The 20,208-nt window shown below is 39.9% G+C and overlaps 2 protein-coding genes and 1 long non-coding RNA gene across 4 annotated transcripts; 2 read left to right on the top strand and 1 right to left on the bottom strand.

Annotated features, from left to right (window-relative positions):
- Positions 1 to 3,991: 3,991 nt before the first annotated feature.
- Positions 3,992 to 19,536, bottom strand: LOC108146182 (protein rhomboid). 2 transcript variants are annotated; one of them, XM_017272089.2, is made up of 8 exons: positions 19,510 to 19,536; positions 18,058 to 18,310; positions 17,910 to 18,002; positions 17,729 to 17,752; positions 17,484 to 17,660; positions 5,534 to 5,764; positions 5,060 to 5,471; positions 3,992 to 4,992 (listed from the first exon to the last, which is right to left on the bottom strand). In XM_017272089.2, the coding sequence occupies exons 2-8, from the start codon at positions 18,226 to 18,228 to the stop codon at positions 4,643 to 4,645; spliced, it is 1,458 nt and encodes a 485-aa protein (XP_017127578.1). In that variant the 5' UTR covers positions 18,229 to 18,310; positions 19,510 to 19,536; the 3' UTR covers positions 3,992 to 4,642. The 2 variants fall into 2 exon arrangements, with proteins under 2 accessions (XP_017127578.1, XP_017127579.1); XM_017272090.2 differs by lacking the exons at positions 17,484 to 17,660; positions 17,729 to 17,752; positions 17,910 to 18,002; positions 18,058 to 18,310; positions 19,510 to 19,536 and adding an exon at positions 7,354 to 7,516.
- Positions 6,090 to 6,818, top strand: LOC108146183 (dynein light chain roadblock-type 2). The gene has a single exon (XM_017272091.2). It carries the CDS (start codon positions 6,188 to 6,190, stop codon positions 6,500 to 6,502), a length of 315 nt encoding a protein of 104 aa, XP_017127580.1. The 5' UTR covers positions 6,090 to 6,187; the 3' UTR covers positions 6,503 to 6,818.
- Positions 9,424 to 10,775, top strand: LOC108146184. The gene is made up of 3 exons (XR_001774464.1): positions 9,424 to 9,868; positions 10,139 to 10,230; positions 10,288 to 10,775. It is a non-coding gene; the product is annotated as an uncharacterized LOC108146184 (long non-coding RNA).
- Positions 19,537 to 20,208: the final 672 nt, after the last annotated feature.

The raw sequence follows: 20,208 nt of genomic DNA, 5'->3' as shown, positions 1-20,208 counted from the left end.
GCTTCGAATAGTTAACTAAGGGAAAACTGAGGTAAAACTTTTACAAAAATAAATAATTTAAATTTATTTGTTCAAACATCTGTAAATATTTTTTAAGTTTATGTTTGGGAATTTGAAGCTTACAGTATTAGATCTAAAAAGACCCACAGCACTCGCTTCGAAAATTCAAAAAAAGTCATGGATATAAATTTCCAATTATACTTAAAGTCATAATTGAAGAACCCCACTTTATTTAAGCAATTTCAACAAATTGAAAAGAAACTTAATATTATTATTATTATTATTATTCGATGTTTTTTATAAAATACAAGATTATGCAAAAAATCCACAAAGTTGTGGAAAGAGAAGTATAGTTCAAGAAATTAGTTTTAAATTTTATATGAAAGTCTAAAATATGAAGCCAGTCCAAACTATTTAAGCATTATTAACAGGTTATGATGAGGAGCCGTCGCAACAGAGTGAAAATGTTGTGAAAAGTCCTGTCGCGACCTTGGTGGCAAGGCACTCGCACAAATCCCAGCAGGTGACACTCGGCGTGGCAGGCTCTAAATAGCATTACCCCGCCTCCCGTCACGGTTCCCACTTTGCCCGGCTCCATTCAGGGCAATTAAGAGGCACGCCTGGGACAAGAACCGGGTGTTGGGGAAAAGGGAAAAACTCCCTGAGCATGTGAAAATTATGAAAATGTCTGCCACGACTTTGACAGTTGCCCTCAAAGAGGAATCCTTTGTTGTCTGTGCCAGGACGAGGACTACGACGACGACGACGAGGACGACGACGAAGAATACGGAATTGCTGGTAAGCACGCACTGGTGTCCACCAGGTGGGTGGTGGAGCTACCTGGAGCTTCCAGGTGGGTGGTGACAGCTCTGAGCCCAAGCGTCACCCTTGGTTTTGCATATATGAAAACTAATTTCGTGTATTAGGTTCGTGTGTTGATGGTGTTTGCCGGTCTCTGTTTCCCTCTGCCCGACTTCCTATTCTACATCCGGATGAGGAAGTGTGCTCCCCCAGAATGAAGCCACAATGACCTCATGTGACCAATGGTTAATGGAGGGAATGCAACAGAAGCAATTAACCTAAAAGGCCCATAAAGGACACACACTCAGAAAAGGTGGGAGAGTGGGGCTCGTTTTTGGGGTAACTCAATACAGGCTTTTGGTCATTTTCTTGCCGTAAATCAGATTAGCTCGGCTATAACTATAACATTGCTTGTTTACTTACCCCGCACTCTGATTTGGGGCCAGTCCGGTTTGATTTGTGTCCTGATTTTTCGTTGTATGAAAGGTGTCCACAATCCTTCGAAAATCCTTCAGCAGTTTGTTTAATTTTTACTGGTTCTGCAGCACGTAAAAGTTTATTGATCCTGTAAATTCGATAATTTCGATTAATTCTTCTTCATGTCAAAGTGTTTTGGATTTATAGCAGCTTTAAGCAAAAAATTTCGGATATATGTATATAGTAACAGTATTTATATCATTACTTAATTATAAATGTCTCTTAAAGAACATTCTTATAGCAGCTTTAATCTATTAAATTCATTTTGTTTCAAATTCTCTTGCTTTTGTAAGCCTTATCCCTATGCGTGCTCATTTTATGCTACTCTTGTATTATTATAGCTATTTATGGAATTTTATTCTTTTGAATTCATTACTGCAATCCTTTTTGAAGTTCTAGATTCTTACTCCGACTTCTTGTGTTATTATCCCCGCCACTCGACTGCTTTTTATAATTGCTCCTGTGGCACGGAAAACGTTTCCTCCCGCTCCTCGGTCGCATCTCTAAGCTTTTTCAAATACCCGACTGTGGCAGAAATTAATTACACCGCCAGGACATAAGGACACTTGGCCCAGGACAGGGAGTTCATGGAGTGTTTAATGAAGCGGTTTAAGTGGCGGCTTTGTGGCGGGGGGAGTAAGGGCGCCGTCTCACAAAAAAAGGCGACCATGCCGGGCCAGGCCAACAAATTTCCATATTTGCCCGTTGTCGTCGCCGGCGTCGAGTGAGATAAATGGATGGAGGACAAGTCCTGGGGCAGTTCTGGTCTGTGGTGGTGCCTCTTCCCTTTTCTTTCCACCTCAAGTGGACTTTTTGTCCAGTGCAGTTCATTGAAAAGAGTTAAGAAGAGGGAAGTTGCTGTTTGGGATGCCAATATTTTAGTTGGCCTTATGACAGCTACAAGTGCGCCTCTTGATAAGCATTCCGACGATCCCAGTATCCAGTACCCAGTCCCCATGTCCATGTTGCGGATAAAGCGACGACAACTGGACGATGTGCGAGGCGAGATGTGTGAGCTTTCCTCGCAAGACAAAAGGCATATTGCAGGTTGCTAAGTTGCAAGTTGCAAGTTGCAGGTTGATTGCCGGCTCGCGTGGGTCGCTCCACTCTACATGGTCGCGTGCTCCATTGTTTGTGTGTTCCCTGGAATTCCCCGATTCTGATTCCGCATGAATATGTCAATGTAATGATCTCCTCCGTCGTCTGGTTGTTGTTCCTCTGGCCGGTTCGCATCTGTGGAATTACATAAATATTAACTTGTACTTTTTATAAACATGTTTTGCGCACCAGAAACTGCGGATTGCCGTCCCGGTCTTGTTGAATTCCGAGCGAACGAAGGCTTCGATTGATATGATTTATACACTAAAGACCACTCCAGACTGGCTTCATTCCTGAGGAATAATTTGAGTGCAGTCCAGCAAGTAAATCTATTGACTTAGGCAAGACATTAAACCTGATCTTAAAGTATTTTTTAGAATGCAATCGCATTAATGGCATGACTATAAATGAAGTTCTTCATTTTTATTTTTAATTTTTGAAAATTACAATAAAACTGATATAAATTTTATAGAAATTTTAAATATAATACAAAAAAAATTGTCTTGTTTTTAATAAAACGACTATTTATGCATAAGAACCTATATATATATTTTTTAATACACTATTTTCTATGATCTTCTAACATTAAGACCTAACTAAAATACATAAAATCTTTGCTAAATCAACAAAAGTCAATAAAAATTAAAAAATGTTTTAATATTTATTGTTAATTATGAATTTAACAGACATTGTTTTTCAAGTTAAGCATACAAAGCATGGATTTTTTAATATTATATTATTATTTTTAAATATATATATTTGATGACTGAACTTTTTTTATGGTCTTTTAGGTAAAAAGGCTGTACATACCATTTTTGGTGTTTTTCTTGTACGTATGTATATATCCCCATCCGGTTCCAAATTAGCCCAACCCCATATTAATCAGCGTCAATGGAAACAGGAGCAGATCCTGGTGGACAGGAGGACTAAAAAGGACGCAGTTGCGTTCCTGTCACATTTTGCATTTGTTTTTCCGCATTTTTTCCGGTGCTGCTTCTTCTTCCTCTTCCTCCCCCCGCGCAAAAATGTGACAAGACTGACGAATGACTTGACGGCGAATTGTGCTCAAACAAACATAAATTCTGTGTCCGCCGGGATTGGGATTTGTTGACTGCTCCTCCGGCTGGCTGTCCCGCGATGTTTTCTCAATGTGTCCTGGCCAAAAACACGCAACGCAAAAAGCCAAAGTTTACACACCAGAACGAAGGATTGTCGCAGGTGCACGCGTGTCGCGTCGAGCGAAATTGTAGTTTTTTTGCCAGCGGATTGTGTCATAACTCATGGAAATGATAAGGATGGATGGCCCGGCCTTATCGGCCAGCACGCGAATCGGTTAAATCGTACAATAACTCACTTTTTAAGGCAATTTCAAGGAATTTTCACGGAAGCACTAATGAAAGGACGCCATACAATGGCGATCGCGGTCAGTGTGTCCACCCCGCGATCATTTGAAACTAGGTGGCAGCCTTGCTACTTTAAAACTTTAACCCTTTAGCATCTTTCGATTATGACTTCCAGTGTAGCCACACCACAAAACTTTGACCTCTGATTAAGTTTAAATTCTTTATTTTTAGTTTCCATTTGAATTTTTATTTACAAGTAAAACAAACTGTGTAAATACAAAATATGTAAATTTATGCTTTTCTCTGTTGGTGCTTATTCTAATGTATCCCCTAAAGCTGGCAGTGCTGATTTACGCTTGGCTATATCAAATTGAAACCGATTTTATAAACTTTTTGTCTATATATAACATTATTTATCAGTTGTGATCTTGAGGTAGTTATCTCAATTTGTTGTAAGGCCTGTTAATTTAGAATGAGTTATTTGTTTGCCAATATCGGTTTCCATATAGCCCCTAAAGCATTTATATAATTGTATTTTATTTCTATTTTACAGCTTAATTGTGGAGTTTTATTCCTAGCTCAAACAAAGTCTTCTGATTCCTCAGTTATACTTACGTATATATAGAAAATGTGTTATTCCTTGAGCATTATGTTACATCTAATCAGTTCGATTTGTTGTAAATATTCTCTTACAATTCTTACGATATATTGTTTGTACTTAACTAGCAAACAAAACAAAATAATTTACGTCGAATGACAAGTAAGCATACGAGATAAATATCTGATTCTTCAGATATAGTGCAAACAAAACAATAAACGGGAAACTTAATTGACGTCCGAAAACAATAAAAACTTCAACCGAACGCAATGAACAAAATTTAAGCAAAATATCAATTAAAGACGAATCAAATCCTCCGGGGACTTTACACCTGGAAATCGTTGAAATACGTTTCCGTCACCCGGATCTTTTCCACGCGAATATTGAACATGGCAAATCCATTCATAATATTAAAGGCGATGGCAAAGACCACCAGCGCTGAGTAAGTTCCCAAGGCGATCCACCAGAGGAGCTGCTCGTGGAGCTTCTGCTCGAAACTCTTGAGGACCAAAAGACCAATCGTTAGGCCAGCTATGGCTCCTGCCAAATGGGCCACAAACGAAACGGCAACCACTGTTTCAGTCTGATCTAGAGCCACAAATTCGCTCGAAGATCCCAACTGCAGTTCATCGCCGGCATAGCGCGCATAGATAGCAAAGCCAAAATCAAAGGAAACTGTAAGTAAAAAGGTTTCACATTGATATATTTTTTTTCATTAACTTTAAGTATTTAAAATACTTACCGAAAACCAGAATGTGAAGCAATTTGATGACTCCGTAACGCATCTGGTGATAATTGAGCAGGACATTCGCCAAATGAGCGGCCAGCAGAGCGTAAACTCCACCGCTGGCACCCACAAGGAACACCTCGGGATCAAAGATGCTGGTGCCCAAGCTTCCCGCCAACACTCCCGAAAAGTATATGCAGGCGATCCTTGTGGATCCGTGGACCATCTCCAATGGCAGGCCAAAAACAAGCTGCACGGCTACATTGAATCCGAGGTGAAGCCACCCGGCATGAAGGACCATGTAGAAGAGGAAGCGCCAGATCTCGTGCCGCTTATCCGGTCGGTAGATAAACATGGAGTCCGAGGGTATAGGTCCCCTTGGAGCAGCCTCACCCGTTACAACAGAGTGATATATAAAAAAGCCGAGCTGTTCAAAAAAATAATGTGAAATTAAGGTTTAATCAAGGGGGGACCAATCCATTAACCCACCTCTACTACAGTGACCAGGATAATGAAAAATGGCGGCGGACAGCAGGTGTATCGATCGGCGTAATATTTGCGATCCCGCTCCTCGGGCAGGATCTCCATGGCCACAGCATGCACCATTTTTCGGAAGAGTGGCGGTTCGTTGAGCACTAGCTGGAAATCGTTCTCAGAGCAGACTTCACGATCTCGATGGTGTACGGCACATTTGAAGCTACGTGTCCGCTTGCCGCTCATCTGAAATTAAGTTTTAAAGACTCATTAATCAAGAAATCTCAATTAATTACATGTTAAAAATATTAATAGAGCAAGTCCTTTAATTAAAAGTTTCTTTCCAGTTATAGAAATTCACAGCAAGGGTAAAATGATCATTTTTAGGGTCTTTTAAATATAAAAAAAACTTAAAATCAAAGACTTTAGGATACTATTACTTTTTTTTTTTTTTTTGAAATGTGTTACTTGGACTTTTCAGGAAGGGTACAAATTGCAATCAAATATACCTACAATCCCAGTAAGCTAGTGCCCTAAATTCATGAATATAGCACTGGAGACCCTATAGAACTTCAGTCTCTTGACAGTCACATTAGAATACGGATCATACTCATACCTAAAAAACAATTTTTACTAAACAAATTTTTTAGTTTTCCAGCTCTTTTCAAAATGTCGAAAATTTATCTAAAGGCGATGGAGGAGGTGGTGCAGCGCAACACGGACAACACGAACAGGATCACGGAACAGGCGCAGGGATTCGTGGTATCGGAGAATGCTATGGATAGTCTGCTGCACACATCCTTCGATCTGACTACGGCCCAGGGGATTGTGAAGCACCTGCACACCAGTTTCCTGAAGTTGGCCCAGAGCTGCGTCCGTGATTTGGATCCCGATGATAAGCTTTGCTTTCTGCGCGTCAAAACCCGTAAGCACGAGTTTCTAGTGAGTCCGGAGGAGTGCTTCACCGTCACCGTGGTATTGTAACCCCCCGTCGCCCAGTAGAGGGTTAATACAGGATGAAATATGTAGCTCGTAAGAGAAACAAGGACACAAGCTGGAACACTCCACATGGCTACTGCTGCCCCACTCGCAATTTGCTGATGTTGTTGTTGCGGATTGTCGTGTATCTTTTACCCCCCAAAAAACTAAACGAGCCATAAAATTATGAACAAAACATTAATGCGTGTGACTGGCCCAACTAAATTATGTTTATTATGTTATTAAGATGTTAGCAGAGATGCCCCGATGACGGCCATTAAAACAACCACAAAGCGGGCAAAAATCCGCAAAAAGCGGAAAATGTGTATTGTGTTTAATTAAAAGTGGGGACGGCATCCAAATGAAGCCTACACGCAATTAAAATGCCCGATTAAGATTGCGAAAGAAAAAGGCCACAAATTAAGCTTGCCACGGCGGCCTTAGGGCACAAAATAGTAACTTCCGCCTGTTTGGGTGAGGGGGAATTTATACAGCTTTTAGTTAATCAGCGCTAGTCTGGTTGTGTTTTAATGGCAGTAATTATCAAATTTTTTTTTAATTGATAAATTTCCTCTTGACGACTGGAAGCTGTGGCTCCTACTATCTCGCTCCCACGCACTAGAAGGGGTATTTTGCAGTTTCAGTTTTATAGTCGGTGTCGGTGTGCTTAGATTAAAATTGCTTTTTATCCCGTTTAAATTTGATTTAAGAGCATAATAAACTGATAAATTCCCACATTTCAGTTTAAAATATGTTACCTAAAATATTTAAAGTGCATGTGGGTGCTTTTTCATACGGTAAATGCATTCACATAGTAAACTTAACTTCCTTTAATTTCGCATCAGTCAACAACTTACGCGGTGAAATCACTGTTTGCCTGATTGAGTGTTTTAATTCCTTGTCAATTAGCCATTACGATTATTAATTAAACACAGTTAACACATAACACTGATTTTACAACTTTCTCGTGCGTAAATGACTTTTCCCGCTTTACGCTTTCCACTCTCATTCCGCGCGGGTCAGTGCTGCAAAACGGTGGTGCAAAACAATGTTGCACAATGCCCAGCTGATCTCGAACCGCCAACATCAAAAATAATCAGATTTTATATCCGACTTTCCGATTTGGGCCAATTTTCTGGGTATTAAATTGTTACGATTTGCAGACAAAGGCGCTGAGAAACCGTGTTGTCGACAATGGGAACACCCACACGCATTGTGGCCGGGTGACAAATCGCATTTTTCGGCAAGATCAAGCGATCACAACAAAGTGCCAACAGGGCCAATAGGGGAAAATTGTATTCCCAACAAATAATTGCTTATCGTTTGTTTGGCGGACGCAGGCTGCTGCGGCTGATAATGTCATTATCCTGGACGCAGGGAAAAGGAGTCCTTCTCGCCACATGACGTCACCAGGTAGGCGACTTCCCTGTCATTTAACGGTGTTAAAAAGTATACGTTACAGTACCGAGCGGAAAAATAGGGAACATTTTGGTAGTCCTTAAAACACTTTTTAAAAAAATATTTGTTAAAACACCACTTAATATACGAAAAAAAGTAAAATACGGAAATTTATAAATGATTAAAAAATAATTAATTTTTTTTAATTAATTAATAATTTCGTTTTGGCTTTAAGCGAAAATAAAGGGCGACATTAGGTTTGATCGTTTTCAATTGATTGCCTTGGCTAAAGTTTCTGTTTGTGTTTTAATTATCAATATTGTAAATCAAAGCTAAAGAATTTAACTCTGTTTATGAAAGAAAAAGTTCATTGAGCTCTAAAATGTAGTGTTCAATTCTTTCTAATATTGCTTGCTCTTTTATAAGTATTTAGTAACTATTATAACATTATAATTAAATAATTTTAAAGCTTAAATATCCTTTTTGCTCTTAATGTTTGGCTATTATTATGTCCTTTGCTGTATCCTCGCTTCATTCACCTTTTGCCGGACTGGGCGGCAAATTGACGCAAAATATTTAACGCTTGGGATGAGGTCAGCGGACATGGTCAAACGGCAGACGGGAGCGAGGAGTGAGAGGTGAGGGAAAAGGACAACAGGACAACGTTGGCGGCGTACTGGGTAGCACACACAATTCCTTTGAATTGCGTCCGTTGCAGCAGAAACACACAAACACGGCGATATGTATTTTCCGTATTTTTTGTTGCCGGCCTGTGGCTATGCGCAAAAAAGGACATCTCCTCCGGCGGTTGCTCCGGTGGCAGGATGACTGGCGGTCCACAGGATCGGTGGTTCGGAGGTTCGGAGGTATTGTGTGCCCTCTCTATTATGCATTGCGTACGGCCTCGGCCGTCGTGTTGACATTTTTATTCCAAACAGTTGAGCAATATTTATAAACTGGCCGGACAAAAAGGAGCTGGAGGATGAGAAGGTCGTGCATGGTGCATGCCCAATGGCTTTATTTCCGGGTCACCATGTAAAATGTAAAACGTGGTCATCATGGTTTGCAGCTTATTAAATGAGCTATTTGATTAACATTGTTCTGTACTTGTACTTCTGTACTTCTGTACTTCTCTAATTAAAGGACAAAGGCGAATGCTTTACACCATTAGCACACAGAACACAGCATTATCATGACAATAATATAAAATATTTAAAAAGAGCAAGCGAGTAATAGAAAATTAAATTAAAGCGCATGCTGATAGAAAAATGGATAAGTAATAATAATGTAATTATATGTAAATATATAAATCATAATATTAGGTACATTGCATATTAAATTGATTGAGTTAATATTCAAATATTTGAAATAATTTGGAAAATAATGGTTTTAAGATTGGTCTTAATTGTTCTATATGCATTATGTTTAAGTTGATTATGGTTTAAATTTAAACTAAATATTTCCGATATTAAAATCTAATAAAAATAGTCAAACTAAATATTGTACAAAATTTAACGTCTCCATATTTAAAATAACTATAAAATCAATTTAAAGTAACTAAAAACTTCAATGAAAATCATAACGAAATATATTTAAATGAAATACAAAGCTCTTTGATTAACAACATTTTCTTTACTTATTAGTGCACGGTAAATATTTTCTTTAATTTAAGGAGATACAATTACTAATGTTTATAAAAGCTAAGCCAACAATAACATTTCTCAATTAACCGTAAATGTACAATTTGCCTTGCCACTCAATTACTTTGATTTTCTTTGGCAGCTTATTAAATGTCATATTTAGCATGCCCAGGAGCAGGTCGAAAGTCTCTGGCACTCTGGAAATGTTGATGTTTGCACGGACGAAACACCTTGGAGCCGAGGAAAACCACCTGACCCCGGCCAGATCATCTAATTGAATGACAATATTATGCCAAGGCCTAATTCAATTTGCGTTGCTTGGGAATCGCTGCAGGTGGAGTAGCTCGAACCGAACATGGGCTGAATCTTAAACAAACACGGCAATTACAGCCAAACGGATGCACTTGTCTGGCTGGCCAAATGACTTGGTCCTGTAATTAGCCCGCAGATGAAAGGATGCGGGATGGGCTCTGGGCTCACATGCACGCCCTCTTTTTCTGGCCTTTTGTCGGCCTTCTCGGGGGTCCCAGCTAATTATCACATTTTTACTCATTAAATTCACATTTGCCTGTTTTTTCTTTGTTTTTTCCCGTATTTTTGGCAGGTCCTACGTTGATCCTGCTGCCTAATTACAGGGTAATCAGCCTTTCAGCCGTAGTGGCTACTGAATGATGATTGATTGAGGCGTGTGTAGGAGTATGCTAAAATAAAAAACCAGAAAACTTCCCCATTTAACTCATTTTCACATTCTAGGTGACATCTGCCGATGCGCGTGCCAAACAAAAGAAGGCGAGGAAAGTGCAAACAGCAGCTGAAATGGATATGGAAAGCAGCATCAGCGCAGCCAAGGAAAAAGCAAATCGAAAACTGATTTGGAGCGGAAGTTCGTTTGCACCTTTCTGCAGTTTCCTGTATATTTGCCGCCGCCGCCGCCGCCGCCGCCGCCGCCGTCGTTAGAACAATAAAAACACACACAAGCTGCGGAATCCAACAGCCACTTCCATTGCATATCAACAATCGCAATCAGAATCGTCGAGTGTTCTATAAAGTACGAATACCTTGACTTGTCTTGGCCTTTGACGCCGTCTTTTGTACCAAGAGAGTTGAGATGGATGGATGGATGAAGTCGTCGCCCGTTGGCTTTTGAATGAGCTGCAAATCAAAAGCTATATACGATTTCACACAAGTATGGATTAAGGATATGCGTGAGCACGCAGAGAAATAATGCGATACTTTTGAGTTTAGATAATTAATAAAGACTGACCAGGAATTCTGCTTAATTTAATGCACCCTTTTTGTGTTTTTGAATTTAGTTAAGTAGTTATAAATTTAAATTGACAATTGGCAATATTTGTGTTTTAAATAATGTTAATATGTTAATACCATAACTCCCTTTTCTAATTAAATTGTCTTTTAGCACACAGTAATGATAAAATAAATCTTGCATTTCTTTTGTAGTAGCAGTTATGTAGTTTAATAAATTTTTAAATAATGTTAAAATGGTATCACCTAAACAAGTTTGTATAGGTCTTAGATAAGCCCATCTACATTTAAATGATCAGTTTTAATTATTGATCTTAAAAAACACAATAAAAACACGGTTGAATTGATCAACAAATTAAACAATTGTCTTGTAGCAGCAGTTACCTGTAAGTAAATTCTCCCAAAACCTATTGAACAGTCTTTCTTACTTTTCGATCAGTTATTTCTTTCAATGTATGCAAAAGTAAGGAGCAAGGAGCAAGGATCCCTGGCAGCTGCTCCTTCGGTACGCTGTATTTGATTTGCGATTCGAGGCAGGCGGAAATGGAATGACACGCGAGGCACTCTTACTTTGTTTGAGGATTGGCAAAAATGGTGCCTCCATCATTGCCTCGGACAAAAAACGAAAACCAAGGAACTAAGGACCCCGCCGCAAGAGACTTCCACTTGAGCCTCACGCATTGTTTGCGCTGCGAGCCGAAGCAGAGGGGCGTGCTGGAAATCGGATATAGGATCGCTCGGGACAATCACAAATAGCGCAGAGAGTTTTCCAACCCACTGAGCAGCCGCAATCGTTAGGGAATCAGCTGCCGATGAGGAGATGAGGAGACTACACTGCCATGTAGCGATGAGGCGCCAACCCGAGTCTAAGCGCGTGTCCTATGCGCTGTGCAATGGTCAAAATTGGACACTGGCCGTCTCATTAGCGCACCAAAGGTTGGAAGGTTAATGTTAATGATGCGCACCCCGTGCTTGGGCTTCCGTCTGCAACCCCTCCTCCTAGCACAATTATGCGACGCACTTGAGCTTGAAGGGCCATGGAGCAGGGGAGTACACACAGAAAAAAATGAGTAGTCAAATTGCCCAGAGGAACTTATGATTAAAATTAATAATAAAATATCAAGACTCTAACAGAGTTGATGAATTTCAGTTGGGAAAATTTAAAATTAAATAAAATTTGTGATAAAAGATTTTTGATTTCACAATTCTTACTCTGAATATTTGTTTGGGAATTACAACGCGATGTAATGCTTCAAAGAATGAAGTTTTATTGTTTATCCAAGCCAATTTTATTTATTAGGGAATATTTTAAATTGAATACCTTTATTTGTAAAAGATCTCTGATGTGTCTTACAGACAAATCATACTCTGAATATTTTGTTGGGAATTATAAGCCCTTGCTTGTGAATAACAAATTCTTTTAACTTACAATCAATACTAAACCTAGACTTAAAATTCCAATGTAGTTCAACCCAAACCACAATTTCTTGTTTCTCTAAAACAGTTGTTTAAAAAATTTTCTTTTTGTGTACGTATAGGTGGAATGCAGTTTGTTCATTCATTGACCCCGGCTAGTAGCTGCTCAGGTTTTTATGGTGTCGTCGTAAATGTCAGGTGCGCACCCCATTTAAATTTATTCAACGTAATTAGTTGTCTCCCCATAAAGTGAATGTCTCTGTGAATAGTGTATATAGTTCCAAGCCCACGAATCTAATTTGATTGCCCACTACAAGTGTGGGAGGATTACGCTGCAGTTCTTCCGTTTTGCCCAAAAATTCGATTTCCCCTTTTTGCAGATAAAGTTGGTGGCGCGGATTATACGACCTATAAACCATATGAATGGGAAACAACACCTGCAGGTGCAAAAAACATGCAAAACTGATCATTGCGAGATATGTGAACGGGACATGACGCCGCAGGATGCCAAACAGAGAACGCTCCACGGTGCAAAGCCCCACCATTTTCGCCTCGGTTATCGGTGAATTCCGTGACGATGGCAAAAATATTGCAACGCAGCCAAAAGGGGGAAAAAATGAGTGGAAAGGAGTGCCAGGAACGGAAGGCCAGGGAAAGGGGTCTGGGTTGTCCTGGTCCATTTCGTGTGCACGTCGTTATCCTTGCCCCGGATGCACAACAATCAAAATAAACGGCTGCCAAATTGACCATTGACCAAACATCGTCGGCAGCAAAAACGAGAAGGTGGAGCAGAGCCACCATTGCACCAGGACATGGGGGTCGAGATGGAGGAAGCTTCAGGATGTGTGGGCGGAGCATAAACTGAAGCACCGTAGCACTGAAGCGACATCATCTTTGCCACTGTCACGTCCACTTCGTGCACAATTCAAGAGTCAAGCAGCCATCACGGAATAAACATGAAATTCTCCTGTTTTTGCGCGGACTGAAAAAAAAACGATTAAAGGAATGAACGGGGAAAACCTTAAGTACATTTCGATAAACGAGTTCAAGGTTTTCCATAAAGTGCGGAAGACATTAAGCAAAGTACCTGCCGTTGGTTAAAATTTAAAAAATTGCCAAAGAATAAGTTTTTAGCAACTTCAATTATGGAAATGGTAAATTATATCGGAACCTACAAAATTGAAGAAGTTGTTACGAAGTATTCATGTTTAGAAATTAACTAATGTTATGAGAAATCAATCTTCTAATTATTAATACTATTATTAAAGGAAACAAATACTTTGACCTAAGCAATCGTAATAAAACCGTAAGCGAAACAATCATTAATATTGATATCGTTTAACGTAGAAAAATGTGTAATAGGCCATAATTGATACCCTATAAGCCAGCAGCTGCCGCCAAGAGTTAGTGACTGCCGCCTCATAATTAACCAGAAATGTACGCTCATCTCGCAGCCCCTCACTCGATTTACGCGATATTATTGCAGAATAATGAAATCGCCAAGAGATTCCAATTCAATCTACGCGCGCCGCGTAGGCCATTTATGGATTGGCATTGATTTAATACCGCGTCGCAGAGATCGCCTCCAGGTTCTGTTCCCCCGAGTCCGAGGCGCAAGGCATTTTGCACCTACTTTGGGGCCGCAGCCCAGAACCAAGTCGCACTCGCGGCTCCAAAGTCCGAATCTGATCTGATTCCGCCGCCAATCGGACCTGCAGATCAGCGGCAGCAGACGCCACCTCGGCGGAGGCTGGATCAGCAGGAAGGAGTCGAGAGGAGAGCATCACAACACTCAGGAAAAATTCGATCAGGAATACAAAAATTATGCTTTTAACATTTTCTCTTAACAAAACATAATAATTCAAGCCAGTCTTTGCAAAGATCCTATATATTTTGTTTTTCTTGAAAAAGTAACTTGTATTAAAAAATACAAATATAAGTTAAAAAATTAAAAGCGCATACTATATTTAGATTTTTGGGTATTTTCGGAATTATAAAATTGATTTCTGAACAAAGATTGATTAGAATTTTTTCTAAATGCACCACTCCAATGTTTATTCAATAAACCCGATCTGAGATGCAGCACCAGGAGGAGAGGCTGCAGAACAGCAGCTGGCTGACTGGCTGGCACTGGCATTCCTCTGAGGAGCGACCGTTCTGCAGTTGGCCCATTCAAGACAAACCGCTGGAATTTCTTGGTGCGTGCTCGGCACAGGTTGCGGTTGAGATTCAGCTGGTGGTTGTGGTTGTGGTTGCCTTGATATCAAGCTGGAGCTTCGGCGTCTGCCAGCTGCGTCTCCTGATTATGATAATGGCAGCCGGACTGGACCGGATCGGGTCGGGTTGGACCGGGACACAGGCAGGAACAGAAACTGAGACTGGGATTGGGATTGGGACCCCATAGCATCACCAGGCCAGGCTGACCAGTTGTGCGCAATTGCTTTCGTTTATGATCGAATGATCGAATGCCTGGCAGCTCCGTTGACTTTCTGATTAATGCAAGAATGCTCCTTGGCGGCGTTCCTGCTTTTTGCCCGATCCCACCACCACCGACTGCAATTAAAAGTGGATACCCCTCAATGGAAGGGTCTCTAAATCTTGGGTTAAGACAGGAGCTGCCAAAGACAAGGTCAGCAAAATTTCATTCCCAAAGGCCAAACATTGTAGTCCCCACTGTAAAATAATTAAAACCAAAGAGGACCAAGATCAATCTACTAATTCAGTGTTTTAAGCTCAAATATAAGTAAGTATACTGTTTATACGAATATTACGATTTTTTGCAATTGTCGATGTTTAACTTTTAATGTTCTTAAAATTGATTTGATTTATAAATAGAGGATTACATTTTTAAATCACTTTTGATTTTCCACATAATGTGCATTTATAGTGGACATTTGTATATAAAATGTACTGCAATCAACATTTATTGTTGTAGGGGATAAATTATTTATAAATCATTGCTAGTTTAATTAAAATTATTAAGTGTTTTTTCGTCTTGAATCCGTTTAATAGCTTACATTTATAGTTAGCATTTATGTATTATACTTACTTATATTTAAACTCATAAAAATGTAATATTGCAAGGGCAAAATTATCGATAATAACTCTCCTGTAAGGTTATGCCAATGATATAGATAGGATCATACTATTTTCGATCTAAAAGCAAGGTTCTTTAAGGTGTTTTTGAAAGGGGCAAGATTACAGTCCCGATCAAAGAAATTTTCTCAAGCCGCTATAAATTTACTTTGTTTTAGCAACCAAGTTGACTGCAGATAAGAGCATACCCAGTTCGTCTTTGGCCATGGGACACACACAGATTGATTCTTGACCGGCTGCCGTCGCCTGCTGTGCCTGATGTTTGGATGCCCGATGCGTGGTCCACAGCCAAAGCCAAAGCCAATGCCTGAGCCAGTGGCAGAGCCAGAGCCAGAAAACCTGCGAGGCGGGCCAGATGCGGACCGATCCGGGGAAGACAAACGACAGTCGCCAGCCGGCCAGCCTCGTGCCTCCAGTTGTCATAACGTTCAACACATCGCACCCCTCTCGGTGGCGTCATTCGCCTTGGCCACGTCCTCGCCACAACGCACACCACACACACCACACACCACAGCCGCATTTACCTCCACATCCCCGAGTTCTGTGCGCTGCCATAAAAGGATTTGTCACGTGCGAGCTTTTGTTGAAAACGCAACAATCATCAGACTGCATTATGCATGGCGCATTGCCAGGTCGGACATCGTTCCTCAGCATTCCTGGCGATCCCTCCGATACCAAGTCTTGGTCCATTTGCCATATGCTTCCGACCAGCAGATCATTGAAATTTATAATTAAGTGGAAATATGTGTTGTCTACGATAACAACAAGGATCTCAGATTGCTGCCGTAGATATGAATTCCTCACAAACTGAACAGGGGCAGCCCTCAATTGGAATAACAAATGCATTAGCAGGCCAAACAAGGACCTAATAATGTCCTCCATCGAGGCAATGTGAATGGAAAACCATTGTGCAAAGAATGGGCTTCGTCTCGTCCACAACCAACAGCACACAAAGAGGGGCAAATAAGGACATAGCAGCCTGGCTAATTCATGACTTTAAGGACACTTTGGCAAACAATCGAGCGGCCAAGGCGAAGTGAATATTCACTTTGGAATTGATTATGCATGAGTGTTTTGTCGTGTGCGGTTTGTCTGCGTGCCAATCAACTCGGGGCGAATCAATCAAAATGCAATAGGATTGCCAATCAAAGGCAAAGCCGAGAAAAGAGGGAAGTCACTTGTCCCCGCCGGAGCAGCTGCATCAGAAGCTTAATCCAAGGCAGCCAGATCCTGGGCAGAATTTTCAGACCACATCAGGGCAAATAGCCAGAGTCCAGGTAGCCAGGACAAACAATCAAACGTCCAGCAAAGCGTTGCGAAAAGGTCGAAGGAGCAATAGATGTACATCGAAAAAAAATATTTCGAAAAATGTTTCCAATATTTATTTAAAGCTAGCTAAAGTTGCTAGCTAGTTTTTATCTAAAGACTTATAAATCCGATTTTTTTATGTAATAAACAAAATCTTATATTTTATTTGCCCCAACGCTATTAATTTTAAAAGTAATTTATCTGTTGATTACTAATTTAACAATTTATAATTATCATTAGTCAACTAGAAAGCTAATGATTAATATGTTAACGTAGGCCAAAATTGTGCATGGTAATCAATTTGAAAATATTTAAGTTAGTATGGGATTGGGAATTTTAAAAAAGATTGCAATTTTCTTTAGGTCAGTAAATTTCCTCTCTTAAACTGTGGCCAATTTAGGTCAGAAAATTCTTTTTTTCTAACTGTAAACCTAAACAAATGTATACTAAAACTTTTTTAATGTGAATTAAAGTTTCAAACAAAGTATTTATGATTGGGTTTTTGAAAACAACCGACTGCTTTTTAAAGGTTGTTTCATTCAAATCGTACAAAAGTTTGAATGCAACATTTTTTTCAAGTGTACCGTAAGCCTTGCATTTATTTGCCAAGCGCACTTTTTGCATTTGCCAAACAAGAGTGCGGCCAGGACGAAGCCTTGTCCTCCGTCTGTTTGAACACGAGCCTACACTTTGGTCGTCGTCCTGGACGAGTACTTTGCACCTGTGTTTGCACTTAAATCGAGTTTGCCGTTGATGAGCAGCCCGGTACAAACACACGGCACGGTTACTTGGGCACATGGGTTGGTTTGGTTACTTGGTTACTTGCTTACTTGGCCAGTTGGCCATTGTAATTGCGGCGCACTTACCACATTCACAAAGTCCTGGAACGTCACATAGCCGGGTCCGGTTGGCAACTTCGCCTTCTTGGCCCGCTCCAGCAGCAATTCCCGCTTATTCATAGGCACTTGGGACAGGAACTCTGGCGACCTTAAGGCCACCAGGAATTCCTCAACGGATATTTCGCCAAAACCCTCGGGATCAAACTGCAATAGAGAGGATATAATTATTTACTTTTATAATTCTATAATATTTGGTTCGGTTGGTTACTTACCATATCAAAGAGAAGTTTCCATTTCTGTAAATCAAGTTGAAAAAGAAAATTGAATTATTAAAGGCTATTAAATTTCCCCTTAGGAAAAATTAAATGAAATAAAGATTTAAGAACAACCCTAAATTATATTAAAGAATGTGGTAAGCAAATAAAAAGATGAACACTTCCTTTAAGAACTTACATCTCTCAATAATTCCCGCCGTAGTTCCGACTCATCAAAGTCCGAATTCAAAGAAGTGTGTTCCGTATCATAGCCGGCATCATTGGTGCATTGCTAAAAACATATGAAATTATAGATCTTATCCATGGGAGCATCTCCAAGAACTTACATATCGCATTTGGGTTTGCGAGATGGATCCAATGGAGGCCAACGATCCGGCGATTGTGGATATGTGTTCAATATCGGCCAGCGTCTCTTGCTGACTACTACCGCCGGCGTTTTGCTGACTGGTTGGGTTTTCCAGGGCCCGAGAGCTTCCTCGCTCGGAACCGGGCCACATCCTGCTGTTCCTGGCTATCCAGGTTTGTTTGTGGGATTGTTAAATGCTACTGGCAGTGATCGTAGCGAATAAAGTTCAGCTTCTGAAAAATATACATTTTTAAGTGTTTTTATTTCCAAATATTGATTTCCTACTCATGTTTCATATACAAATTGTTTAATTGTTTTCCTCAGCATACAATTCACATCTTAATACATTCTTTATAAGACTTAAAAATATTCATATGTACGTATTTATTTATTTTTTTATTTTTAAGACTGGTGTTAGCCTCACTAAAATCAAATCATTATTATTAATAATGTTGTTTTGTCTTTAAAATAAGCCTATTCACATCCACTAAACATTTTTTCAATTACTTAGTTTTAAGATCTATTAAAATAAAATATTACTGAGTCTATTCTTTTTATTAAACAAAATATTGACCATTTTTAAATAACCCCTTATCACGTATTATTTATTTTTGAAAGTGGTGCCATCTAGATCCCCCAGTTGGAGCCACTGTGCTTGAGCTTTTTGAACTTTTTTCCCCAAAAGCTCTTTAGATTGAAATTAAACTTGGACGCCGGAATTTCCACCACCGGTTTGGTCGAATGCGTTGAGTTGTCGTTTTCTCGCGTGATTCTTTGTGAATTTTCTGTCGGCGGTTCGAATACCGCTTTGGGGGTTCAATCTCAAAATGCATATATTTATAGATTCTTTTCCCTATTAATGGGCCTGTGAAAACCATTTGTTACAATTTGTCGTGTTTGGAATTGTTGCACTACTTTGCGGGCCCAGAGAAATTAATTTCCGTTTAATCATAGGCTAAAACCGGTAATCAATACCTTAGTCTATTTCATGCCCGGCAAACAGATTTCTTTTTTTATTTTGGTTCTCGCTGCCCTTTGTTTTGATTGCCAAGGCAACGGTTTGTTGTCGTTTTCCCCTATTTCCGTGTTGATAAGGAGGTTATTGATCCTTCGGCTATTTGAAGGGAAACTGCGCAGAATCCGGCTGGCAAACAATTGTTTTGCATTTTGTTTACGCCTCGTCAATTGCCGGAACTATTTTGTTTTGATTTTGTTGAATTAAACTAGGCAATTGGCATTGATTGAATGCTTTTGTTCGAGAGAATGAAATTGCATGAATTTTGCTTTATTTTCTTTTCAAAGAAAATGACTTTTGATAGGTTAATTGCTCCCCCAAGGGTTTGCTTTTTTTGTTGTTTGAAGGACGTTGTTCTTAGCAAAAACTTCACTTAATGGGTTTCTGTGATATTTTTTATTTATTTGAGCTATTTACCGATTTGTTTGCACCCACAAATATAAAAATATTGCACATTCACATCCAGGCAACAACAAACAAGCGAACTTTCCACCGGCAAAACGACAACTGACAAAAGAGAAATGCCAAATTGGCGGAGAGAGCGAAGAGAGTGTGAGAGCAGGTGCAAGGGTTGCTAAGTTTCTCTGGGGGATGCAGGATTCCCACGGCACATGCGCTTCGTTTGGAAAGCATTTCCAACCCGTTGGCATTTCCGTCTTCCCGCTGCGCCCACCCCGCCAAGGGGGAAATGACGCAATTCCAGAGCTAGACACTCACACCCACAAACGTTTACAGCGATGCAGCTTTATTGAAATTTACACATACCCACATACATATGAAGAAGGAAGAAGCTCTCCTTGCTACACTCTGCTGCAAAGTTTCGATTTCAAGGTGATGCTTTAATAATTACAGTGGAACTTTCCAATTTTTATAATTCTTTAAATACAGTCGTACTATGTAACAGTTTAAAAAATCATATTTTTTGTTTAACTTTTTTTCATCTAAATAATGTTAGAACTACGCTGGCAAAAGGGTTTAACTCTAAACGGGCTCGTTGGCAATAATTGATCGTAGGAATTTTTATCTATATTTCATTACGTTCTCAATCTTTATAAAAATCTTCATTCCGAAGACATTTGAAGTTTTCTGGTTATCAAATTTTAAACAAGGCGATCG

The sequence above is a fragment of the Drosophila elegans genome, unplaced genomic scaffold (assembly GCF_018152505.1).
Source record: "Drosophila elegans isolate 14027-0461.03 unplaced genomic scaffold, ASM1815250v1 contig_208, whole genome shotgun sequence".
NCBI classification, from domain to species: Eukaryota; Metazoa; Arthropoda; class Insecta; order Diptera; family Drosophilidae; genus Drosophila; species Drosophila elegans.
The sequence above is the reverse complement of the archived record's forward strand: the minus strand, read 5'-3'. Positions and strand labels throughout refer to the sequence as shown.